General features: G+C 40.4%; 2 protein-coding genes across 3 annotated transcripts; both read right to left on the bottom strand.

Annotated features, from left to right (window-relative positions):
- Positions 1-1,639: 1,639 nt before the first annotated feature.
- cnga2b (cyclic nucleotide gated channel subunit alpha 2b) lies at positions 1,640-5,939 on the bottom strand. The gene is made up of 6 exons (XM_061085333.1): positions 5,836-5,939; positions 5,618-5,728; positions 4,370-4,543; positions 3,860-3,967; positions 3,664-3,770; positions 1,640-3,117 (listed from the first exon to the last, which is right to left on the bottom strand). The coding sequence occupies exons 1-6, from the start codon at positions 5,937-5,939 to the stop codon at positions 1,640-1,642; spliced, it is 2,082 nt and encodes a 693-aa protein (XP_060941316.1).
- A 3,197-nt stretch (positions 5,940-9,136) lies between these two features.
- On the bottom strand, positions 9,137-25,762 carry LOC133019150 (plastin-3-like). 2 transcript variants are annotated; one of them, XM_061085526.1, is made up of 16 exons: positions 25,701-25,762; positions 19,278-19,382; positions 18,666-18,817; positions 15,683-15,812; positions 15,320-15,452; positions 14,618-14,699; positions 14,357-14,522; positions 14,094-14,236; positions 13,321-13,416; positions 13,021-13,216; positions 12,468-12,546; positions 12,221-12,338; positions 12,006-12,136; positions 11,163-11,286; positions 10,337-10,461; positions 9,137-10,243 (listed from the first exon to the last, which is right to left on the bottom strand). In XM_061085526.1, the coding sequence occupies exons 2-16, from the start codon at positions 19,336-19,338 to the stop codon at positions 10,111-10,113; spliced, it is 1,869 nt and encodes a 622-aa protein (XP_060941509.1). In that variant the 5' UTR covers positions 19,339-19,382; positions 25,701-25,762; the 3' UTR covers positions 9,137-10,110. The 2 variants fall into 2 exon arrangements, with proteins under 2 accessions (XP_060941509.1, XP_060941508.1); XM_061085525.1 differs by lacking the exon at positions 25,701-25,762 and adding an exon at positions 25,572-25,682.
- Positions 25,763-26,878: the final 1,116 nt, after the last annotated feature.

The following is a 26,878-nucleotide window of genomic DNA, read 5'->3' as shown; positions in this document are numbered from 1 at the left end:
GCTATCCAGCTTCTTTAGGACTGTGTAAGACTGTATTTGACTGACAGTTCATCACATATCAGATTCTGATTAAAATGTTTAATTTTGATTGGTTCTTGTAAATGAATCTCAATAGACCTGCAGCAAACACTTTCCTATTACCATAAAGAACCCGGTTTGGACATGATATAAATCTCTTCTGAATATGACTTCTAAAGTTGAATAGAGCCGATCTTGCGTGATCCTGAGGTGATAATGATTTCTGTGATTTATGGGTCAAAATATGCCTTAGTGTAAAATTAATAAAATAAACATTGTGAACTGAAAGATTTTTGGAAGTATGATTACAGAAAATCATTGTTTCTGACCACATTTTATTGATGTTGCATTTTAATTAGTTGCAGCCTAACATGATATGAAAAAACTAGTGTTTTAATTTGCAAATCACTATTGTCTACTGGGAATATCTCATGCTAGGGTTGCATGTCTTCATGTACTGCTGATGAAAACAGATTTTAATATTTGAGACCAACAAGAGCTGTAACTCCCTTTTTTTTTCCAGAAGAGAGACTTGGTAAACTTGCTGTTTGACCAGCCTGGTAACTGGAGATCTGTCCGTGGCACTTGATCCCACCTACGCCCTTGGGGGCTGCAGGGGATACGTATGCACTCATTACCTCCTGCCTCTTTACTACAGCCAGCTCGGCCGCTGAGGCATTGTTCCAGTTGCTCTTATCCTCACCGCTCATGTGGTTCACTTGTATCCTGGAATGTCGAGACTGAATAACTGGAAAATCCCCAGTCCCTCAATCCAGAGGGTATGTGTGATAGAAATGGGAGCAACTAGACGAAAACAAGTTCAAAGTAGCTGAGTCATTTTAATATAAAAGATTGGCAAAGTAAATTTGAGAGCAAATAAAAATCTCCCACAACTGCAGACCATTTGTGGCTCAGCTGGAAAAAAAATGAAACTGGAAATTATGAGTGAGAGCTAAAAGTCATTGTCCTACAGAGGACAACATGGGGGAGGAAAATGAGAATAACGATTGTCGTGATAATGATCCTAGTTTTCATATGTAACCTGGAAAATAATTGTGTTTGTGTACGTGAACCCAGCAAATCACCTACACCCACCTCTCCTCGGACTTCTCTCCCAGGAGGGGCAGAATGAGACGAGGTGTACAGAGCCCAAGCTCAGCACGTGTCAGGAGAACTGAATCCCTCTGCTGATGCAATACAATACAAGATGTTTACAAGTGACCAACAATCGACCACAACCGGCAGTTTTCTGTGCTTTATCATCCAAACATGCCCCCTTCATTTTTTAAAGAGACATTTAAACTTATAATTACTGATTTTTAATGTATGCTATATTTATTTTGTTCACCAATGAAATGTTATTAAACATATCATGGGAAGTAGCTTTAAAGCCAACACTTAAACACATTCAACTCACTGGTTTTGGCAAAGTCAAAAACTCATAATCTGCTTTGGCATGGCCGTGTTGTCAGCTTTCTTTTCATGTTTATTGACATCCGGACTGGACATCTCTTTACACAGTTAAACTGAGGAAACGTTCCACCAATAGACGAGTGTGTCATGAGGTTTTGCTAAATGTATCTGTGTCTCATACAGTCTAAAATCTGTGAGACAGTTAATGTTATGATGTCGGACTCTTCTTGTCCTCTATTTGCACATTATTCTGAAGTGGAGACCCATCTGTGTGGGCAACAGGCACCGGGTCTGTTTCATTGCCTCTCTCTGCAGAGGCACCGATGTCAAGGTTTGCATCTGCGCCGCAGTCAATATGATTCAGCTGCCTCTCCAGTAGAGTGATCCGCTGCTTCAGCCGCTGCTGAGTTTGCGTGTACTCGCTGAGTAAACGAGAAAAGCGAGTCTGAAGGGAGTCCAGGGAGGACTCCAGCCTCTCCACCTTCTCCTCGGTGTCCTCTTTCTGCAGCCCACCACTCTCCACGTTCTCATCCAAAAGACCCTCCTTGGTCAGGATCTCCCGGCCTCTCTCCTCCAGCACAGACTTAGCATCTGGATACTCAGTCACTGCCTCCATCAAGTCGTCCTTGGAGAGGCAGAAAAGATCAGAGTAACCCAAGCTGCGAATGTTGGCTGTCCGTCGATTTCCCATTTTGCTACCTTTTATGTTCAGAATGCTGATTTCCCCAAAACAGCTGCCAGCGGTGAGGAGAGCATACTGTGTGACCCCGTCATCGGCCACAACAGCCAGCTTACCCTCCTTGATGATATACATCTCCTTACCTATGTCCCCTTTCCTGCAGATGTAGTCCCCCGGACTGAAGACCTGTGGCCGTAGTTTAAGCACGAGCTCCACCAGCAGTCCTGCCTCACAGTCTTGAAAGATGCGCACTTTCTTCAGGGTCTCTAGGTGTACATTGATAGCAATCTCAGCCCGCAGTTTGTTCGGCAAGTTCTTTAGCACCTCCTGCTCATCGACTGCTTTCTTGTTGGTCCAAAGGTAGTCAAACCATTTAATTACACGCGTATCCAGCTCTTTACTGACTTTGCGGAAATGCATGTAGTGTTTGATGGCATCGATCCGGGCTTGAAACTCAGCACGGGTAGCGTTCATGTTGGAAATCATAGAGCCAACGTTTCCCACAATTGTGGCAAAGATCAGAACCCCAACAAGAAAGTCAAAGACCACAAATAGGTACTCTTCATCTCGCACAGGTGCAGGCATCTCTCCAATGGTGGTCAGAGTTAGAGTTGACCAGTACAGACAGTAGACGTAACTCCGAGTCAGGGAGGAATTGGCGTTCTTGGGGAACACCCAAGTGTCCGAGCCAAATCCCAAAGAATTGGATATAGCATAGTAGATGCAGGCGTTCCAGTGAATGATGACCAGGATGTAAAGCACCAAGTTGCAGATGCGGAAGATGTTTGGGTAGTTTGTTCGTGTCTCTGTGCGGTCAAAGAACTCAAACATGCGAGGGAAGCGCAGCAGACGATTGAACCTGAGCTGTGGCGTGTTAATGCCTGTGGCGATGTAGGCCAGGTCAGTGGGCAGGATGGACGCCACGTCCAACTTGAACTGCAACGTACGGACGTAGCTGTCTCTTAGCTTGGCGTGGTCCTTCACCAGCAAACCTTGTTCGAGGAAACCTGGGAAAAGAAAAACAATAAAGTTGGGCAGTTGATGCATCATATTAGCTCATTGTTGTAAAAATCATTGAACGTCATGAGATGAATCATGAGCTAGATCTATTCCAGACTAAGAAGTATCATGTAGCCAAAAACCTGACTCAAAGTAAACGCTAATGTTGTGTTGTGGCTGCTGGATTTAGACAACTATTCGCTAACACTTATAATGAAATACCATGAAATGTTATGTTATGTACAAAGCTTGTTCTGCTCTCCACAGAGCAGCTTTTTATGATTTTATTTACTTTTTCACATGACTCCACTTAGTGCACATATTCTTGTACAACACTTGGATGATAATTCTGCATTGTGTTAGAATAGGATTTTAAATGCTATCTAACTGAAAGTGACTTATACATACATAGCTTATATAGATTATCACATTTTCAACAAATAGGGAAGTATATGATCATAATTATTATATTTGAATAATAACATGTTTAAACATAGGGCCTATAGGTCTAAGCCCTTTATAATGCCTTGAGGGAAGAGGCTATATTTTGTTACCTGTGCGTAGACGGACACAGGTGTCCATCAGGTACACAGTGTCGGAGAGGTAGTCCAACACCAGCCAGCAGATGTAGTTGCCAACCTGTAACTCTTCAAAGCATGCCCTATGAATCAATGAGAGAAAAGAATTACAGCTCAGGCTGCAGCAGCCGACAGAACATCCAGTCTCCAAACAGAAGTGAGGTGTTATTACCTTACAACAACAAGGAACCAGTTGTACAACACCGCTGTGGCGATAACAAATAACCAGCGGTAGTAGGCGTCATCGGACGGGGAGACCACAAACAGATTCCACTTTTTCCTGAAAGCATGGAGAGATGGCAGATTACACAATAAGTTGTTGCTTATGTTTCTGTAACATAGTACATATGAAACATTACTTTAAAGAAAAACTGAAAAAGTGAAGCAGCTGCAAGATACATAACTGCAACACAATACGCTTTAGATGTTTCGTTGTGGAACGTTTTTCTAAATTTGTTAAGCATTTTTTCCTGATATAGAAACAAAGGGCATCTTATAATATATTATAATCAAATACATAACAACATATGCACATGTAACAGTTGAATCTACACATTTTTGAATTGTTTTTATTTGATATAACTTAAATTATTTTGGTTTCTCAGCTTTTTTTTCTTCTGGGAAATGTAGTGCTCATCAAAGTGCGTAGAGATTGTTCAGGTTGGCAGCAGAGCGAGCATACCTAAAGATCCCTTTGGTATTGTTGCCGTTGGCGTCTGGTTGTGTGTTGCTGATGCGGCTGGGGGCCGTTCTCATCTCAGGGCCACGAAAGCGCTCCAGAAAGGAATCTGGCCGCTCTTCCTCCACCATGCTCCTGTGTGCCCATTCCCTCAGTCTCACCACCAGGCTCACCAGTCTGATACACACACACACACACACACATTCTTAAACAGCATGCATGAATCAAAGCTTCAATCACAACTATTTAGTTCGGGGAAAAACTTGTTATTTCGAAGTTCCCACCCTGGATCGAAACGTTGATCATTAAAATTCTCTCTGGCACAGAGTGACATAAGTGTGCAGGCTCCTCTTTATTTTTCTTCCACAACTTGTACTTTAACATTATATATGAAGACAGTGAGACAGAAGCCACACAACTTCATCAATCTGCATAATAAAGGTGAGCCACATTTAAAACATAAAATGAATTTAATATTAATATATATAACAGAGGACTGGCAGCATCTCCAGCTCAGGTAGAGACACTGTGTGATGGGACATTATGACAAGAAATCACTTGCATGTCTTTCTAACAAAAAAGATTATAGTAGTCAACTGTGACATTTATATGCAACCCCCTTTTTTATTTTAAATAGTGAGAGAACAATATCATTTAGCTTGACTTCAGCCTCACAGGATCAAACAATTCCACAAATGAACCACAATTAGTATGACACGTGATATTTAGGATGGCAGAAATAAACGTATACATCCAATTATTTGGGGAAAATGTCCTTAAAGAAAAGGTGTTTTATTTTGGCCGCCTAGAATTCTCAGTGTAAAAAACTTAAGATATATTTTTGATCTTGCTTTGATATAAAATATTTAGATTTTTAATCTGTCAAAAGTGCTTAAACTCTTTTTTTATAAACCAGTGAAAAATAATTTGTTTCCAAACGAAGCAAGAGAATTTTCAGTCTAAAACAGAAAAGAAAATGGAAACAAATGGAAAAAGCTTTCTCTGTTGTTATGGTCCTGCTGCTTCTCATCAAATTCCACTGTGAACATTCCTTTAGCTATTTTTCCACCTTAAAAAGACTTGAGCAAAACATTTTTTAACTTTGTCCAGAGAAATAGCTGTGGGCATTTCTTTTTTAAAGGCAGGTATGTTTTTGCATAAATATTTATTTATAATGTTATTTTTAAAGAAGCAACCAAATAAAGTTTCATCTTCTGTGAAGCCTATGAAAGCTTGTTCTCTCCATTTTACCTTGAGACGGCTCCGGTCCTCTGAAAAGAATTTCTGGAGTGGCCTCCGTGAGGGTCGAGAGCAGCGACCCTCTGCAGCTCTGAGGATGTGTCATCACAGATAGACGGCACCCTGCAAAACAAACCCCAACACACTCACTCTCACATGTGAGTTTGCTTCACTTAAACAAACCCCCTGAGCTGAGAGCATCGCCACAAATGATGAAATGAAAGGATCACCTGCTCAGAGTACTCTCAGCTCTCCCGATCTCCTCCTCCTCCAAGGTGGTCTTCACTGAGAGGTTGTGGGATGAGCGGTCCATCTCTGCCACCGGGCCCGTCATCTTCAGAGCTTCAGAGGAGATAAAACGCTCATGTTAACTCCACGTCCCCCTTCAGCCGTCTGTTTTTATACACATGTTTGCAGTTGACCTCTCCTGCAGTGATGCTGTGGCAGGAGCGGGAAGTGTTTATAGTTCACAGCCTCAGTGTTTATGGTGTGTATGACAGATTATAGTCAGGGGACGGCGGAGACGACTGGGACCTTCAGCCCGGGTTCCTGAGCTGGCCCTGTCACACAGCAGCTGGTTGCCGTGGTGACTGAAGCAACTATGCAAGGAGAAACTCATACATTTACTTAAAGAGGACTACTTTTACTTGAAATACACTATTGAGGTGGTGGGAGTTTACCCACAATCCACTTCCAGCACGCTCATCAACCCACCCCATCCTGCCACTTGAGACCATGATGGCGGTTAGACACTTAGTCAACATCAGTGCAGCACAGACAGGTGACAGAGTGCATACACCACTGTTACCATTGTGTGACTAATTGGTGGATCATTAACGAAAACACACACACGCACAGTGGGCCTGAAGCTCTGCGGCTCAGTGAGCCAATCAGCTGCTCTCCCTCAGGAGCCGCATCACTTAGGAGACCAGGATGTATGTGCTATAAGGGCCTGAGAGCCAAATAAGTGGAGGCTGCGAAAACTGGACATTCAGCCTTAAATCCATTCAACTGCACAATGGCAATTATTTATACTATATAATACTGTAAGTGTGGACAGGAAAAGGCATTTGACCCTACATTTCTTCTAGTACCTTTCATTGTGTTGGTCTATATTCATAATATCTAAGCACGTATCATATAAAGAACAGTGTAGTTTCACACTTATTAAATAATTTATTACAATTAATTGCTTTCGCGTGATCAAGACAGGTCATTTGTATGCAGGCAAACAAACAATTTAACAAACTATAAATTTAAAATAATAATATAAAAAGAACAAAGAACAAAGATGTCAATAGAAAATGAATAAATATTTATTTGACTGTAAATCCTGAGCCTTCTCTTTCAGGGCAAAATTGATTTTCCCTACCGTTAATATCTAATTATTTATTACTAAGAAACTTTCCAGGAAATTATAGACCCCCTCTTTTGTTTTTTTATTTATAAAATGCCAGTAACAAGGCAAAAATACTTTTTCCTATATAAGTGCAGAATTATGTAATGGACTATAAGACAAAGTTTCTGTTTGTTACACTTGCAACACACATACTGTATAAATCAAATAGTGCTTAGTTTAGAATAACATTTTTAACAAAATAATCAAATATAGATTATCTCATAATAATACAGTTTATTCTACAAAGAAAGACAAAAGAAATGGAAAGTGCATTAGATCACATATTCAGTATCTTCATTCTTACCTTCAGTTTCCTCAAATAAACTCCTCAGTTCCCTTCACAGACACACCCAGAGCAGCTCTTTCCAGGCCAGTCCATCCTCCGTCTCCACAGTGGATGTTGTGAGAGTAAAAATCAAACTATATCCAAAGTCCCGTTCCTGCCACATTTTCTGAAGTGTGTTCCCCTCTTCCTCCTCAGCTTAGTAATAAACACGTGGTCCACCTGAGCTGGACTGAGCTCAACCAGGGAGGGGGCTGCCGGCAGGACAGAGAGAACCCTCGGAATGGTTGAGAGCCCAGATGTCAGCTTCAGACTGAGGAGTCTTCTGGGACGACCTCCTGACGGAGCCTCTCCTCCGCTGCTCTCTCACTCTGGAGAGCAGAGAGACAGCACAGAGCGAGCAGCCACTTCAACAGGTTATCCCACTGGTTGTTCAGCTTTAATTCATCTCTATACACCCTGGACATCAATATTTACTTTATGACACAAAATGCTACGTTTCATTTTTTCCCATCTTTTTTTAACTTTACAGGTACAATACATAGGATATTAAAAAATCATAAAAAGTTTGATTAAGATTTAAAGACCATATCAATCCATAATAAAAAAGACAACAAAAGATGTGAAGATAGAAAATTTAAATCACAAATTTACAATAGAATAAATAATAGCGATAAAGAATAAATAGAAATAAGAAAACCATCAAATTATAAAACACTACATAAAACCCAGACAACATTGGTGGCTTTTTAATTTCCAACCTTCCAGTCATCAAGCATCACCAAATTATTTACTTCCTCTTTGTGAAACAAAAAGAGGAAACCAGAGGATCTGAAGGGCTGGTTCATCAACCACAAACATTTCTGATGATTTCCGATCTCTCTCTCTCCTCATGATGAAAAAACACTGATTTCAGAGATGTGTTTGGGTATTTGCATGTGCTCAGCTCTTGTGACTCTATCCGCTCTCTTGATAAATTCAAACTCTTTTGTCCAACAGCGCACTGACACACTCTCATATGCAAATGGAGTTTGAAGATCCAGATAATGGAGTCCTCAGGAGACGCAGCCTCCTCCTCATCCCTCCCGCTCTCTGACTGAGCCTGGCAGCTTTCAGCTCTAATCAGATCCTTGGAAATCTGGACGTCTGGAAGCCTGATGAGAAACTCTTGAGGGAGCCGAGCCCAGAGGATTTTATATGTGACTAAGATTCAGGCCAGTGAACAGGGAACTACAATCTGACACCCCTAAGCCCCTGATGTACAACAAGACGGAATCATGGCTGTTAACAAAGTAGAAGATCCAATGATACACTTTAAAACTTCTCAGAATTCCAGTTAGGAAACCCAGCTTATTGCTTATTTTAAACATTTATTTTAACATCACTTTAAAATCCTATTTCTATAAATGAATTACCAGGTTTAGTCCTGGTACATTTTCTTTTAGATATTTATAATCTGCCTCAGAGGAGTTGGAGTTTGCTCAGTTGTCATGGAAATATAATGTATTTAAGTTACAAACTATCAATTTATTCCTCAAAAAACATGTTAATAGGGTGCCTGAGGCCAAGAATCTTTTTTTCAGTCTTAAATTCAATATAATTTTACAATGTAAAATATGTTTGCTGTTAACAGGTGTACCACGACTTTGTCAATCTGAGCAAAATCTTCAAATCTTCAAATCATTATCTTGACAAGATTTTTGTATGTTTTTTTTCCATGTACTGTAAAGAAAAAAGATGATGCACTATCTAGTTTAAATAACAAGTTGGAGCACCACTGCTTACTCAACTGTCAATTCAGTGCCTGTGGACGATACCTTTACCAGAAAGTCTGAAGATGACACACAAGCAGTTTTTCAAAGTCATATTTATTGTTACATGTAAAGCACTTGAGTAGATATGAACATGACACCAAATACAATTTGGCCATTGTCATTGAGTATCATGAAGCTACCTGGAATTAACTTACTGTTTATATTTGCTAATGTTGGATACAAAATAAAAAGGGGGGGGGGACCTCAATGCTCAACACGTCATCTTTAAGACAAGAACAAAGAACAGCAGAAGCCAGGAGAGTCCAGTCTGCCTGCTCCTCAGCCAACGTAACAGACCAAAGTAAAAAAACAAAGAAAAGACACCAGAAACCCCAAAAAACAGCATTTACCTTAACAAAATAATCCCAAAAAACAAGCATCCAGACAGCACACCAGGCTGGTTATTAGTGTCATTCCACCTTAAGACTGCTGTATGTAGATATGTGGAAGTTATAGTGCCAGTTATTAAGACATGCTTGAACTTCATCAAATGAGAGTTGAATGTTTGGGTGTTTTTTTTATGTGTGCTGCAACCGACCATCTAACTCTTTTTTTTTTTTTTTTGCCTTGCCAAGCGTTTCTTCCATCAGCGGGGAAATCTGGAATGTGTTTTGCTTAGTCAAGGATATAATTTACTTTATCAGTCTGAGGAAAAATATGTAAACAACCTTGCAGCTGGAAATATGCATCCTCGCTTCAAAAAAACAAACATTATTTAAGACTTCTGGATATTGAAAGTAACAAGTTGTCGTCTGTAACACGAGACCCATCTCTTTTAGAAAATTTAGTATTTTGGATTTTTAAATAAAGGACAGAACATTAATCCTCAGCAAACACCTCTGTTAACAAAAAGAGGCAGGAACAAATGCAAACGTACAATTCTGACTGCATCATTCTCATTCAAATAGAAAACCATTCTTCATTTCCTTCAGTTGGGGGAGCTCTTTTGAAACTCTAATGGCTTGTGGGTGCAAGTAAAGTAAGTGTCACACTAATCCCAGCCAGTCTCCTAGACCCGCTTCATCCCCCGACCCATCAAGCAGGCAAAGACTGTCATCACCATTTTGGGTTTGACCTCCATGAGGTCCTCTGGGAGAGCGTAGACACGGGCTCCGATCTTCCTCGCCATGGAGACCGCATATCTAGGAAGGAGAGAGAGATCGTCACATGTGAAAAAACGACCAAAATAATTTGCAGAAGGCTGATTCTTTTTTTTCTTTGACAGGAAGTCTCACTTGGCGTTTTCCAGCTTGTCATCTTCGGTGAGGCTGCCGGTTTTGATCAGGTCGTAGTTGATGCTGCCGGGCTGAATTGCGTCAATCAGTTCCAATACCGCCAAGCTGCTGCTGATCTCCTTGTCCTGATCACCACAGCAAACACAGAATAAGGGTCTGACGCACACAAGCTGACATGACCGATCAGAAAATGTACTGCCTCTTTGTTTATAGGACATAAATAACAAGAAAATGCTGGATTGTTTCGATCGTGAACTTATCACTTTTGAGAAAAAAATGCCAGATTTCGAGAACAAGGTCGTGATATAACGAGAAGACATCATTTTGGCCTAGAGGTCATTTTAGATGGGGAATATTAGATGATCCGCCTTTTGTCTCAATCTTGTGAAGTTATGGTTTAGGACACACAAATAATGTAACACTAAATATTATGGCTCATCAGCACCACATTATTATAAGTATTAGGACTTTCAAAAATTGTGCAGGAAACGGAGGAAACTGCCTCATTTGTGGAGGAGGAGCTTTCAACCGCAGCTCAAGGTCCTCATCAACAAATGAGTCAGAGAAAACACACAGTGGTGCCACGCCCACATACGACCACATGTTATCATATGACGCTGTAAACTTTGTCATGTGGCGACAGCTGAGTCAGCTCCCTTCCCTGATGAAGACCATGAGGTGCAGTTGAAAGAAAATACTTTTAAAAAGAGCTCAGATGACTTGTTAAACACATATTTGATTATATTATAAATTGTATATCGACACCATTTAATTGAATCTACACACATATGTCTTTTCACAGCAGGGTAGGAAAAAAACGCTTTACCTTAAAGCTTGAAATCTTGGTCGATTTTCCAGCCTCTGCCAACGTGTTGTTCACCCACTGTACTATGATGGCATCGTTTGTCTTCTGTCCATCTCCCAGTTCCTCCAATACATTCAATGTATATCTGAAAGAGTGGAGACGCAGCTCGTTTCTCCAGCACATGAATTCAACAGGGTGACCTTTTCTATTTTTAAAATGCAAAGATTTGGGAATGATGACTGTAAACAAACAAACAAAAAAAAACCTGAAACTTGAAAACCGCACAATAATTTCGCGCAGCATGGACTCTTGTTGTGATTTTTTGGGTCATACAAACTTTGGAAAATCTGACATGAAGAACACAAAAATATGGAGAAATACCAAATATGGCAACACACATCCCTTGTGTCGGGAGCCAAGTGAGTTCATGGAAATGTGGTCTGGGTTTGGAGGAACACGCAAATACTAAACACCACCACTGGCATGAAAGAGAGGTTTATAACTGCAGAGTCCCGGGAAATTGTTTACAGTAAATATGTAGCTATCACAATGAATCTGACAATGAAGACTGATGGTGATTGCAGCGTTTCGAAATACCACACAGACATGCTGACTGAAAGACAAAATGCTATTTGGTCACACGGATGTGCTCCAAATCCAAATTTTCTCATAATTTAAATGTATTTGAATTTTCCCCCAGGAAATCTAAGTAATTCCTTGAATGCATTATAACATAACCCTTTTTATTTCTTTATGTATTTGTATATAAAATAGGTCTTTAGTTTTGCGTTTTTTCTTTCATTTTAGAGATGCATTTTTAACTTCTCTCCTTTCTGAAGAGACACTGTTGTAGTTATGTTTCACCTTCTCATCAGCTGCCACACCAGAGCCAGAGTCAGGGTGGCGTTGCCATCGTTCAGGTCCTGCCCGCCGATGCCGACGAGGGAGAACTTGGCGGATTTGCCCAGTTCTACCGCATAGTTGCAATTCTCCAACTAGGGGCACAAAATAAAAGGGTTGGCGAACGACAGACATTAAACAAACCTTTTTAGGCATAATTGCAAGGGGGTTTCAATTACCTTTTTCATGTTGGTTCCCAGTTTGGGGTAAGGCGGCTTGTTGACTTTGTTGTTCCAGTCAACTAACACTTTAATCTTCTCATAGAGCTGAAGGATGACCATGGCGTCCTGTAAGTCTCTGTAAGACAGGAATGCGTTTGGTTATTAGTACTTATATATACATTAAAAGATCACGGCAGCTGTTGTAACGCTCCAGATGTTAATGTTTACACAGGAGTGACACAACATTCTCGTGTGTGCAACGTACCCGTAAAGATGATTGACATGTGGGTTCACTCCCAATGAGTTCATCCAGTTTCGGAAAGTCCTCTCTTCTCTCGTCTCACCTGAAAAGCAAAGCCTCTTGGTATTCAGGGGGTTTCAAGGTGATCTCACTGCAGCTTGCCTCGGTTATAGTGAATGTGACTCAAAATATGCACAACTGAACAAGTCTGGTACACTTTTATAGATTTCTGATCCTACTCTATTCAGATAACTCTCACCGACTTGTAAACACATGATGTGAAACTAATATTGTATCCAGTGGGATAGTACACTCTATATTTGTTTCTAGGCTAAAATAAGGCTGCAGGCCTGATAGTTGACTACAGAAAATAGCCGTTTATTCAGAGCTGGTTCTTCAAAGCCTCTGTTGCTTTGGAGGTCAAATGCTCAATGTATCTAAAAGCAACAGAGACATCTTTTCATTCATCCCTGGTTGGTTGTAATTTGTATATTTAGACATGGACTATGACAAAATTGTGAAGAACACAACAAAGCTTTTATTCTAGAAGTAATCTGACTTCTTCTGCTCTCCATACCTTCCAACAGTCCCCAGTCGATGTCCTCATTCTCAGGTTTGGTCAGTGCTGGATATTTGTTGAACAGATTGGCCACAAAGGCGAGGTTGAGTTTGGGGTTTCCACTGACGACGTCAGCTGGGGTGACAAACTGTCGACAGCCGAGCCGGTCGGCCTGCTGCAGCATGGCTTCTGCCCTCTTCATGTCGTCTTTCTCCTGAACAACACACAGAACACATGCTGCAGGTCAGAGACACCGTGCAGCTGCTACCACGTGGCGAGGAACGTCAACTGTGACCGCCGACCGTTAAAAGTTCTTACACTGAAGCCCGCCATGCTGATGTCTATGCGAGGCTGGTCTTCTTCTGTGCCTTTTGGGGAGATTTGATTCAGGAGGTGGAAATAGGCCCTCGAGTCCTGGAAGATAATGTAAAGAAACAAAAGCCATAAGATTTCTATTAATAAATGAACAAGAAATTATTCATTATGTAAAATGAATATAACTTTTTGTCCCAGGAATACAGCTTTTTGTGGACAATACTTTTTGAATTTTTTTTTCATCAACATACATGCTTCTTCAAATGTACAGTGTTTACAAATTTCCTTCATGAACATTATATTTGGCATATATTAAATATCAGTTTGAATACAGAATTTACATCAAATTTAGAGAAGAGATAATATTAGCAATTTGTATACATGCATGGTTTCCCTGGAAACCCCCTACAAACCCCCGGCATAGTAATTGGAGCATCCATAGTAATGGGCATTTCGTCAGAGAAATAAAAACACTATATACATTTAACCAAATCTGGACATATATAATATACTGAAACATTTGACAGTAGTCAGTGTTAGCCAGAGATACAACCCATTCAGTAGTATTTTGGGAGCAGTGGAGGCATTTATTTGCATAAGCTTGTGCAAGCACAAATATTTACTGCGTTGTTCAGTGTGCTGATAGATGCCTGTGTTGGTGTGTCAAAAAACACTGCAGAACCTTCCTGTAATCTTCTTATTTTTGGACATTGGTTTCCCTTCCTGCAGCTAGTCTTAATAAACCAGCTGGACTCAGTGTTAGTGTGGAGGCCCACCTTGATGTCACTGCTGAAATTGTTGATCTTCTGCCAGCCAGCATTTTCCAGGTGAAAGTTTGCCCAGCGTAGCAGCAGCTCTTCTGGAGACAGCTTCATCAGGTCCTCCAGAGTTTCCCCATCTCTCAGTAACGCTGCCAGAGCTACCAGGGGGTATTTTTTGATCAGTTAAGCTACTTGACCTCAGACAAGGAAACACTACTGACAGGAGCACAGACTCAAATATGTGTTGTGTAATGAACAGTCACAACAACGGCCTGTACCTTCATTCCTGCTGAGCTCGATGTCGGCAAACAGACCAATCTTGATGATCTGCCAGAGCAGACCCAGCACCAGATGAGGTTTCCCCTCTTTCAGGTCCAAAGCACCGATGTTCACCACGTGGCAGCCGATGGCAGAAGCTGAGTTCAGGGCCAGGTTCAGATTCTCCTGTAAAGAACAGTGTATCAGCTGTTGTAGATTTGCATAAAGACTGATGGTAAAAAAAAAAAAACGTCACCATCATTAATTAATCTTTCACTGACCTGTATTGTAAACGCCGACAGCTTCTTCTTATTTATGGTTCTCTCATCAATAGTGTCTGGCACGGACAGGTTGATCATTTTGCTGTGTAAACACACAAAACCAAACATGAGCTTGTGTCTATGTTGTAAAACAAGGCAGGGATAGCAACACACATGTTCCTTGTTTGCAAAGGATTTAAGATTCCGGTGTGTTTTGTGTGTCTATGTGAACTCTGGTTCAAAGGGACTTGGTGCCAAACTTTTATTTTTGTAGACAACATTTTTAATTTACTGATAATGTCATTTCTCAGGTTTCTGCAGGCATTTACTATCTAAACTGAATACTACTAAGCATTTTATACATTTAGAAATAATTCCAAAACTGACTGAATCATATGGGGTTGCATGCTCATTAGCATTTTGGCTAACATGCTTTTTCTCCTCGACATCCCTGTTAAGTTAACTTCAGCATGTGAGCAGAGTTTGTATATGTCATGCAGTGTATGTGTCTGGAATATGTGCCGTCACAGACGATTGGTCTCTGCAGTTAGTTTGATGCTGATCTAAATACATGACAAAGTTATCCAATACTACCTTGGTTTCAACCTATTATTAACTACATTAATGGCACAGTTTTGATATTGCTTCTCAATTGTTAAATCGAGTTTCAATGGTTATACATTTGTAGATTTTTTAATTTTAAGAGAAAATAGGTTCTCTCACCAGAGAACGATACCATCTCCGACAGATGTAAACAGGGAGCCTGTGTTGGGATCCATAGGCAGGACATGTTGGCAGTCAGGGTCTTTTTCCAGAGCCGTGTTGATCCAGTTCACAAACGCAACTTGCTCCTCCTCTGTAAATGTGGACATATACAATAATAAGTTAAAACACCAACGATATATGTGACGGTTTTGCTCATACTGACTCATTACAGCAGGTAATATTGTTTACTAGGTTTCTTCCTTGGTAAATGATGCATCCGTGCCTGAATTGCACAAAGTCAAGGCCTTAAGACAACTATTAGCAGCGACTGGAGCAAAGAAGGAGAAAACGTCCATGAGGTCAAGACTGTTTGTGACTTACCAGAGAACGAGTGTTGTGTGCCTTCGCTTGACTGCTCGGACGTCCCTCCAATAGCCAGGATGCCTTCTTTTCTGTTGATGGCCTTCCGGAAGGTTTTTGCTATTTCACTGCCTTTCAGCTCCTGGACGATCTAAAACATATCACAGAACACTAATGAGACCAATCTCTCCTATGCCACCAAAACCCTTTCTGCTTTGGGCTGAAAGTTGTGGAATACTTATTGTGCATTTTGATTTAGGTATGAGCAATTGTGATGTAGTTGAACCAATTGAAAAATGAATAAATGACTGGCAATCATTTTCAGTATACCCATCTCCTGTTTTCTGCTAATGTTTCAATTAAACGATAGAAATTATCAGTAACAATCAGTGGCTACTTAGGTAGAGCCTTCCAGTCCAGTCCAATCTAATTCAGCAAATCTATTAAGAAATCTCAACCACATTGTGGGAATTACATCATGAGTATGCTGAACTGATCGGTAACCCACCATTCACATATAGATTTGATTAGACAACTTACTAAGTTTTAGAATTAATAACAAAAATTCTCCAATCATCGAAAAGGCAATAAATTGATAAATGGATGGTGAAGACCATCTTTAGCTGTATTCATAAGTCTGTGATTTAACTCATCTCCTCTTTATTTAAATACTTAGTTTTCTCCTTTGTCTTATCAGGGCTCCAAGCCCTCGTGACAGCCAAGGCCACAGAGCAGACACAGACGAATATCTGGAATTTCTCCTCTTTGCCTTTACAACACAAAACCAACCTGCTGGCTACAGGGATGAGAGCAAACGGTGATCGTGGCAGGAAACTGCATTTTTGAGGAATATGAATGGGCTGAAAAAAACTATTCATTAATAGTAAGTCCAGGAAGACATTAGGTTGAAGAGCTCATAAAAGCAACTAATGTTGTTTAGTGCATTTAAGTGCACAGTAGTGATTTACCGTGGGACTGTTACTACACATCCAATCCTAGTGTTACAGTGCTGAGTGAGTGAGTGCCAGTATGTAATTAGGAGTTATCAACAGTAACAGTAACAGTAAACCAACAGAGCAACATCTATTATCATCAACCACAGCACCCACAGGCTTGCCCAGTGTCTCAACATTAAATAATTAATAATAAGTACCTCTAAATATTAAACAGGTCTCAACAACAACTAATGAGAGTACAGAGATATCTTTGGTGTGACGTGTCGCTTATCAGTAATGTACAACATGTGAGCAGCTTGAGACAAAGCAGCTTTTTCTATCTTGATATGTGCAATACTTCCTGAAGCTGAAATTATCACGGCTTCATCAGTGACCACAGCCCCTTAGGCGTTGGTGCAGCCACAATGAGCTATTCAGTCTGCCACTGAGACGTTTGTTTCACAAGTGGAGCACACTGAGACAGAAATATACACAAGGTCAAAGGGTGGCAGCCGTCATTGTATGTGCACTTTAGATTAAAAAGGGTAACCCCAATAAAAGACATTCATGACCTTGAAGGAAAGATAAAGATTTCCACTCAGTTCTACAAGTTTTAGTTTAGTTTAGGTTAACCTAACATATGTATATGCTGTGTGGACTGACCAAGATTCTGCCACGGAGGTTATTCATTGTCTGTCCGTCGGTTAGTTAGCAGGATTAACTCAAAAACTACTGGACAAATATTCTATGAAACTTGCAGAAGAAATGTGGTAGGGGTCAGGATAGAGCTCATTCAATTTAGGAGCAGATCCAGGATTTTATTTTTCACTTTAACATTGCAAAATTGTTCAATTTCCAACATTTTGATAAATTTCTCAGAGAATAATACATGGATCTTGATGGGGGGAAAAAAAAAAATCACACTTGTTTAGGAGTGTGTGTTATTTGTCGCAGATCTAAAAAAAAAAATCTGGATCTAGTGAATTAAAATGTACTTATATAAGGGAACTGTTGGGCCTTCTCACAAGCATTTAATCTGGGTTGCTCTCATGCAGAAGAACCTATCTGGCAAACTGGTATTTTATGAAACCCTGGTTCTGAACTGACAATTTTTCCAAAACAATGGCACAATGCTATTTTTCAGCCAACTGGGAAACCCCGGATAAAGACGCTTCCTGCCAGCACATGAACAAGACTTGACTGTTAAAGTCAAATTACAGTTTTGTCAAAAGAAACAGAAAATAAAAAAATCAGCTGATCAATCTAGTGATACAAATTATATACAAAATTAATTGCTCAACATTTATTGATTCAGTTCCATATTTAATTTAGTTTTTTAATATTTAAGTTTATATTTAGAAGTTCTAGTAAATAGGTTTATGTTCAAAGTTTAAATTTTGTTTTTTGGTGGATTTATTTCTATTAATATTAGAAACTATTTAGTATTATTAAAAGGCGCAGTATGACCATTATACATATTAAAATATCATACATAAACCTGCTACTTACAAAAGAACACAGAGAGACTCAGGTCACTATTGACATCATGAAACCATTAAGTAACTCGTTAGATTATAAATGAGCTCATTACACTTAATGCTTTAGGTTCATTCAATTCCATTTGTTTAACTCCGACTACGTCATTATCATAGTCGGAGTTAAGCTAATAATGACTTAACAGCCACACACCCTGAAACAAGACATCCAAACTACTATAGAGTGACAAAACACAGCTACACCCTCCTCATCTTGAAAGTTTGAATCATGCAGTAGCCCTTGAATGACTGCTCCCTCATCACTGCTGAAACTAAACACTGGAACTCACACCACTTTGCTGACCTCACTTCCTCATTCCCCTAGTACGTACTGTATGCGTGTGTGTTTATGTGTGGTCTGCAGAGACTGTGTGCATTTAGCTGCTGAAAGTTGCTTTGCATAGCAGTCTCACTCAGGAGGGCGAGGTGGTTTTGGGGCAAAGCGGAAAACAAAGAACACCTCAGAGAATCTCAGAACAGGGGGTGAAAACTTGTCAAGCTTGTTGAGGTGTTTGTGCGCTCCACTTCACGTACCGACAGAAACTCGTCAAAGCTGATCTTGTTATCCTTGTTGCGATCGAGTTTCTGGATGATTCCCCGAACCACGTAGCCAGGCTGGACGTGGCCTGCCTCTCTAAGGAGCTCATTGAGTTCATAATCACAGATAAATCCGTTGTTGTCCAGATCTACAGAAACAAATAAACCAACAGTCATTTATTGCAATTTACACTGCTGTAGTTTGAATGATCATACACACACATACATATACATAAACACATTATATATATATATATTTTAAATCTCAATGATTTCTAAGATCTTTTAAAACCCTAATGACAAATAAATGTAATTAAGGCTTGATAATTTATAGTTAAACCATAAACTATAAATAAAAACAAAACACAAATCTAAATCAAAAAAAATAATGCACATCTTTTCTGCATGTTTATTCTTGAAATGTTCATATTGGCACACATAAAGGTCTATATATTAATCAGACTGTGAAAGGCTCATAATGGCAGATTTTCATCAACCAACAGATACTGTCAATTGGTCAGGCCTTGTAACCAGCAGATATTGTGCATTTGCAGTTATCAAATAATCAAATTAGTAGCATACTGTCAAGATGAAATTGATTTTACTCACCAATTTTCTGAAAGGTCGTCCTCATCTCCTCCACCTCCTCTTTTGTGATCTTTCCAGCCATTTTTCTGTGATTGACCTGAGGGGTTCAGGTAGAAAAAGGTGCGACTGCAGAGAGAAAAAAGGACAGAGTCATCAGTGGGGTCTTGAAATAACAGGAGGTTGGGCTTGAGAGGAAGCCCTCCCGTCCTCATCGGCCTCTGGTCAACATCCTTAGTTTCAACCCTTGCAACTTTCCCAGACTGCCCATCTGCGTCTTCAATGAGCAATGTACACTCCCCCGATCTCATCTCACTGCTGCTGCTGCTTTAGATCGCTAAAATCACAAAGCAGCCCTGAGCCCACACTCTTCTACCTCTGTGCCAAAACAGAAGCTCTCTTTCCATGCAGAGCAGCACAATAAAAGTCACCCCACATCTTCTGTCAGGACTTAAAAACTCTAAAAAAAAGTACCTCATGTACCCCTCTCCTCACAGATCCTACTTTATCTGCAACCCTGCTGTTCATATCTTCTGTTCACTTTAGCTCTTTTCCTTTTCCAAGCCTCTCTCCCATAATCAAAGTAATTTCCTGTTCGTTCTATTGTATAGTAACGAGCCGGTGTTGTTAAAAAAAAATGCTAGACAGGCTGAGACGACTTCTTTCTTTGAGTTTTGTGTCACAACCCAATAAAACATCTGCTTACTACAACTATAAATCAGATCCCCTGAAACCACAAATACATTTTTACTGTAATTTGTTCCTTTTTATATGCTCTAGAAATCAAACAATCATTTTATTTTAGAAATAAAATAATAAGCATAATTTAAAGTGAGCTAAAGGAACAGTTTAATGTGTCAACTTAACAATTTTGTGAGCCTCTTGTGAGGGCTGCTTCTCTATAAAGTAAAGACTGTGGATGTTTGATCATCATGATGCTCCTTTGGGCTGTATGTTTTAAAACGGTCGCTGAAAAAAGTGTCCTCACGTGGGAGAAAGGGATTCATTACAATGTGTAACGACTGGAGTCACAAAACAAGACCAGTGAGTCTCCCTTTATTTTTCTTGAACTAAAACACAGTGTTCCCAAATTCCTCAGGGGCAAAGCAACCATCAGAAAATCACTGAAAATAAGAAAATTCCTCTGAGAACCTCCTTCCCGTTCTGTCGGTGCAGAGGAATGCACGAGGCCTGGGTAAATCGAGCCTCGCTCACAGAGAGGTGAGCAGGGGGTGCTGCCTCGTACTCCAAGGCTGAACTGGTATGATGGCATTCCTCTTTTTAACATAAGTGTTCAGACAACAAAGATGAGGTTTGTGCGGCAGACTTTTTCCAGGCTGAAGTGTGTTCCTGGTTCCCATTTCCTGATTTAAAGTACAGACTGTGGATTTTTCAGAGTATTAGTCAGAAATCCTGGGCAAGGCCAGCTCTGGTTTCCACGATACAGCATGAGTAAACCATATTAGGGAATAGCTGAATGTCCAGTTAGTCAAATGGATCGTGTGTCACCTGGTTGTAAGTATTTAAAAATAATCCATGTCTGAGGTGAGCGATCATCTTTCAGACAGAGAGACAATGAACAAAAGACCAGTAACCGTGCATCCTCTTGAATGACACTTATAGTATTACTGAAAATTTGTATATGTTCTCCAAGTGGTTAAGTCTTCCGATAGTAAGAGCTCAACCAATTTGGTTGTTTTTTTGGAGAGGATACAATACGGATGTTAGGAAGGAAAAGATTTCAGATACTGAAATCAAACCTCTCTGAAAAGAAATTTAACAGAGTCTTGTTATTTTACAGTTAAACCATAAACTTTATAATTATGAATAAAAATCATGCATACTGCTTCTTCCGACTCCTTTCCCCCAAAAAACTGTTGAGAAAAATTGAACCCAACTAAACTAATCAAATATTTTGAGCTGAACAAAAACGCTAATGATTATATTTCTGTGAAAGCCTCATATTGATATTATCTGCCGACAGATATATCAGTAATTATCTCTTAAAAAAAGCAATACACTTTGTCCTGTGCAAATCTAGAATCAGTTTCTCATCAAATTAATAAAAGATATCTTGTTAATCCTGATTTTTTTCTATGATTGAAAAAGCCAGATAAAGTAGAAAACTGATTCGAAGAGCAAAGGCAGGTTCATCACTTCAGTGTCGGCACAAACCGTTAGTTTGAAATGCCATTCGGCGAAGCACACGGAACAGCGTGTTTTTCTTTTGCAAAGTACGACTAAAACAGGGCAAAGCACAAACTCCTGACTAAACAATTAGGAAAATGATAATGCCAGTGTTGCTATATTTAACTTCTCCTCAGAAGGAAGTGAAGTGTGGCTGCTGAAGTCAGCCCGTCTACAAGGGCCAACAAACATGACCTCATTTGCCAGCCCATGTCACACCCTTAACCGAGGCAGAGGGGAAACAGAAGAGGGGTTAAGTACATGGAGCAAGGGCACAGATGGCAGTGGGACAAATGCGAGACGTATCCCTGGTGGTAGAGAAGAATAGAGGGATTGTAATCACCGTCACAAACAGCGGCAATAAATCTTGTGTAACGCTAGAAAATGAGTGCAGAGTGTCAGGCTCCACAGGCAGTTGTCCTCTTTGACAGCTGGTCTGTGTGGTCAGAGGGACGAGAAAATTCCTGCACTCATCTAAATGTGAAACCAACCTCCTAAATGGAGCAGCCCGTATTTGCCTGAAAGCACATCAATGCTCTTGATAGAGTTCAAATACACTCTTGAAATATCAGTTCTTGGCCACAGGGCAGGGTCCAGTAGACAAGGATGATGCTGACATATTTTGTATTAATAAATGGCAAATGACAACATTCCCCTTATAGTAAATCAAGCTGTATATGTATTATTCCTTAGGAAATGTTGAAAAATGTCCTATCATGCAATGTTAAAGAAAGATTTTAAAAGATTCCTTTATCCGCCCCCTGATTTGGATCCACATCAAAATGTAATGGGATGTTCCCTATACCACATCCTTCCACCAAGGTTTGTGGTAATAATTCAGTTATTTTGTGTAATCTTGCCGACAAACAAACAATCCAACCAACAAACAAACAAGTGGACAGGGGGGGAAAACATAACCACCTTGGAGAAGGTAACAATATGGGGAAAATATGACCCACAACTATCCATAGGAATGCAGGAACACAAAATAAAAACAATTGCAAGTCATCTACACATTCCTTTGTATAGCTGTTCAATCATCAACGTCACGTGATATCCGGCACTATAGCAGAACAAGAGCATCTGGAATTGCTTTGTAGTTTCCTCCTGATTCAAGAAGCTTGCTCAGTCCTCTAGCTCTTACTTTACTGCTGGACGTCATCCATAGACAGGTTTTTCTTTCCTAACACCAGGTTTGAATGGTGAGCCAAAATAACAGCACCTCAGACAGATCTTTCAGTCAAGTTGACGTGGAGGGGTCGATCCCACAGTTAAATGTGCCGAGCTGACACACCCCGTCCTGCCAGTGTTTCATCCACACAGTTGCATTGGAATTGGGAGGCACACAAATAGATTGGGCACCCTTCCCGAATGTGGTCAAGTTCATGTGTGCACACACCCAACGTCGTCTGGAAGGACATGGACGTTGTTATTCAGTCACAATTGGCGGCAGATGTGAAGCGAACTGACTCATAAACACCAAACAGTCGGCAACATAGCCCTTTATTTCCCTTTCAGGTGCTGTGGAGAAGACAAACAGCCCGGCTGACAGGTGAGGAGGAGGTGACGACAACAAATATTGTGTGTGTAGTTGACACATCTCTCACTTCACGTACAGCTGCATGCACGGCAACCGGGTTTGTTTCAGGGCTATTATAAAAGCTCTCAATATGGTCAATCATCATGGAAATAGTACTCTAGCTTTCCTCAAATGAAAGGCTAGACCGGAATAAATGATACAAAAAGTTAAAGAGGCCCGTGCTATTAAAGGGGTGAACACAGGAAGCCCCGCCCGCCATGTCTGAGGAATGTCATTAGACAGGTTACTGAGGTGTTGCTGAAACAGTCGCTGCAGGTAAGCAGCCACACCTATGAGGGTTTGTCATAACTCAACAAAAGCACTGTAAAGCATTACCCTTTAAGTACTATATCATCAGACAGCTGAAGTACCGGCCTTCCCTCATGCATGCGTTTTGCTGAGGTTCTCATTTAGACACTGAATCCCTCCTTGCTGCACGTTATAAAGAAGCCACTTCCCTCCAAAGAAAAGATGCAAATATCAAGATTGTTTCCTTGTGCAGATAAATAACTCATTACACTATTCATTTTTGTTATAAACATTATGGAAGAGTGAAAAATGAGATGGCAACCAATATCTCAACATCAACTGTTATCGATGCTGTACATCTTTACAGGAGTTTGTTTTCTCAATAATCTTGAATAATTTGATTAAATATTATGCACCTATTTTGGTACATGATAAATTAGAAAAGTCAATAAAGTAATCATGTTTTATCCATTTCAAATTTTGAAGATTTCCTCCATATTACTCAACTCATATATATACAAAAACAAAATGATGTATTTTTCTGCAGACAGAAATAAAAAATCTGATCCCTAAATAATGGTTACAATTCAGACTTTTAATTGGAATGACTTAAATCCTTAATGAAAATGACTTGTACAAGCTCAAGTGCAGCTCACCAGTAACTCAATCACTACCCGGATAACAGGTGAAGGCACCTGTTAAAATTCCTGACAGCACAGGAAGTGGGGAAACCTGTTCATTGGCACAGGTGTGCGTGTGTGAAGAGGAAACGCTACACAGGCCACCCTCCCTCCTTCTCGACTGTCTGGTTCACAGAGATAGCATCAGACTCATCATGTCTGTATTTGACATACCGACAGTTGGGTGCTCTCATTTGGTTCTGCAGCAAGAGGAAGGGAAACTCACATTTGAGTTGGGTTAGCAGTTGGGTTAACAGCTGCTAGATACCATACATGCGCATACAAGGGCAAAAATTACCTCACCGATCACATCGATGGCAAGCTTGGATGAGTTACAGCTTTTTCTCTTTCCTCAAAAAGATGTTAAAACACTTTTTTCCAGTGATGACATAATGAGGAAAACATTGTCTCCAGACTCCTGGTGCAAAATGTGGGTTTATGATATTCGTCTTGAAGAATCAACCATTTGTTAAATAACCTTTACATCTAAATAAACCATTGAAGAAGCATAAGGAGACTTCAACCAAGGGCAGAGTCAGAAATGCTGAATAGGAAATACCGACCTTGAATGAGCAACTGTATTCACAACATGATCCTTGTTCCAGGTCACAATATTTAGCAAGTGGGCTTTTCTGTTGCTATCACATGTCTCACAACCTTGTTTTCTAAAGCGATTCAAACAGTGACCCTCAATTGGGATCCCAGATGTGCTGGACCTGAGGCAGCCCCAGATGGGTCTACAGGAAAAATCTGGTAAATCATTCAGAGCTGAAAAACAACACGCACATAAAAGACTGTTTTACACATATAAGAAAGTACACAGGCCCAGCCCCCCCCCCCCCTTCAGTCTTAAAACAACCAGCTTCCCTTCACAGCACATTGTCACACTCACTTAAACAAACATCACATAAGAACTATTTATTCTGGAGGATCACTCTTACATCAACTTATGCAGCTCCACCTCGCACATGTCTTGTAGCATATGGGAGAAACATGGCACACCAGCGAGGGAGGGGCAGATCTATTTAACTGGGGGTAAAACATTTACTAGGATCGGCCCGGCATCATATAAAGAGTCAACAAGTTAAAAAGGGAACGTGCTCCATCATCACAGGAGCAAACAGTGAAGGCTGCACACGCCTGACACAGCTAAAGACCTGTTCGAGCCCCAGCACCTACACTGGGTCTGTGTTTATGTGTGTGGCCCATTCAGGATCGGGCTCCACCTGTGCGGCGTCCTCCCTCCGGTGAGAGGCGGTGAGGATAACGAGCTAACTCGCTCTTAAGTATGTGTCACATTCACAAAGTGTAAACTCGGAGAAAAACATGGAGCTTGAGCACACACACACACAGGGAGAGAGAGAGAGATGAGCACCCATGCTGAATTACAAGTTACTCTATACGTTAGCTTAGTCGTGTCTCTGAATAGCAGTCACCACTTTACTCCCACTACAAGTCCTCCAGACACACACGAAACCAGGCAACACTTCTACACTTTCCAGTATTTCAGGACCTCAGTGGGCTACATGGAAGATGCAGCTAAAGCTAGCCGGCTAACCACAGAGCCCGCAAGTTTCACAGACAGGAAACTCTGTGTTTACTCTGCAGACCCGCAGCCCTTACCGGAGGAGAGCGGCTCTCAAGCGGGAGGACCGGGGAGGACGAGGCGGTTCTAGTGAGTAAAGAGGCCGAGATGAACTCCGACTTTCGGGAGCTGCTGCTCTGGAAGTCGCCAGGAAATTGAAAACTCACCGTCGGTGCGTCTAAAAGTCCAGAGAGCGTCCAGTGAGCGGAGCTGCGTCCTCCACGTAGAGACAAAAGTAGGAATGTGTCCCCGCCCCGCCCGGTGACGTCACCACCGGGCGTAGATGCTCCGAGCATGGAGTTTTATTTTTTATTTTTTTTATTTATTCGGGCAGTCACGTTGAGATCAACATCTGTTTTTCCAAGAGAGGCCTGAGAAAAGGAACTATTAACAATCAGCAACGCATAATTAATAACAGGCCACAGCAAAACAATACAATAGAAATAAATGAATCAAAACAGCCACAAGATTCATAAAAAACATCACACAAAAAATGTCTTACATCTCTACAGGACTGTAGTTTAAGGGAAGTTTGTAAATGGTAGTTACTGAATCCAGTTCTGCCAATACTGGTGCGTCCATGTCATGATGGATGTCTAAAGTTCAGTAGTTATTGGATCTTGTGCTGTATGTTCTGGTTTAAATGAAAGAAGAGAGTTTAGTCATCTGGATGTTTTATATATGAACAACATGAAATTACTGTCTCTTCTCGTTTGTAATGACGTCCATCCAACCAAGTATGTGCCAAAAGGAAAAATTAAGTTACAATTTGATTTGATTATGTATTTCTAAAATTAAAAATTAACTATGATAACATGAATGCTCCTGTGTGTTAAAATGTGTATGTAAATTAGTGTTGTACAGATTTGATGCTCTGTCAGTTCAAGAGAATGGTGTCATTTCTTTCTTAATCTAAAGGAAAACATTGAAAACACTATTGCTTATTTGTATTTTCTGAACAAATAATAATTGCTCTGGCAAGCACTAAATGCTGGATTAGAGAGTTTTTAAGATATAGAGAGAACTAACAGTCTCTCAATTTACAGGTTGTGTGTTGGGCGCGATTAGAAGTTTGGATATAAGGGGAAGATTTTCCTTGGTCACATTTGGCCCTTTTTAACTGTAGTAAAATACCTCTCTGTATTTGTCAAGGTGAAATATCTGGATATTATTATTCAATTATATGAAAACTACACGAAAAAAATTTATATGGTGAACATTATCTTAAGAAAGGGCGGGAGAGTCCTCTCCTTTAGTTTTAAATTAAATCTAAATCGTTTCCAGACACTTCCAGTTATTTGTGATGTAGCTTCACAACAAAGTCAGAATATGAACACACTGGAAT

Source organism: Limanda limanda, chromosome 14 (assembly GCF_963576545.1).
Source record: "Limanda limanda chromosome 14, fLimLim1.1, whole genome shotgun sequence".
NCBI lineage: Eukaryota > Metazoa > Chordata > Actinopteri > Pleuronectiformes > Pleuronectidae > Limanda > Limanda limanda.
The sequence above is the reverse complement of the archived record's forward strand: the minus strand, read 5'-3'. Positions and strand labels throughout refer to the sequence as shown.

What these genes read in the sequence shown, in the direction of transcription:
- LOC133019150 (XM_061085526.1), bottom strand. Translation starts at nt 19,338, where the DNA reads ATGGCTGGAAAGATCACAAAAGAGGAGGTGGAGGAGATGAGGACGACC. An exon ending in GCTTTGACGAGTTTCTGTCG is followed by an intron (nt 15,813 to 18,665) that starts GTACGTGAAGTG and finishes GATATGTTTTAG; the next exon opens with ATCGTCCAGGAGCTGAAAGG. An exon ending in CGAGCTCAGCAGGAATGAAG is followed by an intron (nt 14,237 to 14,356) that starts GTACAGGCCGTT and finishes ACCCCCTGGTAG; the next exon opens with CTCTGGCAGCGTTACTGAGA.
- cnga2b (XM_061085333.1), bottom strand. Translation starts at nt 5,939, where the DNA reads ATGACGGGCCCGGTGGCAGAGATGGACCGCTCATCCCACAACCTCTCA. An exon ending in GCTGAGAGTACTCTGAGCAG is followed by an intron (nt 5,729 to 5,835) that starts GTGATCCTTTCA and finishes TTTGTTTTGCAG; the next exon opens with GGTGCCGTCTATCTGTGATG. An exon ending in AGGACCGGAGCCGTCTCAAG is followed by an intron (nt 4,544 to 5,617) that starts GTAAAATGGAGA and finishes TGTGTGTATCAG; the next exon opens with ACTGGTGAGCCTGGTGGTGA.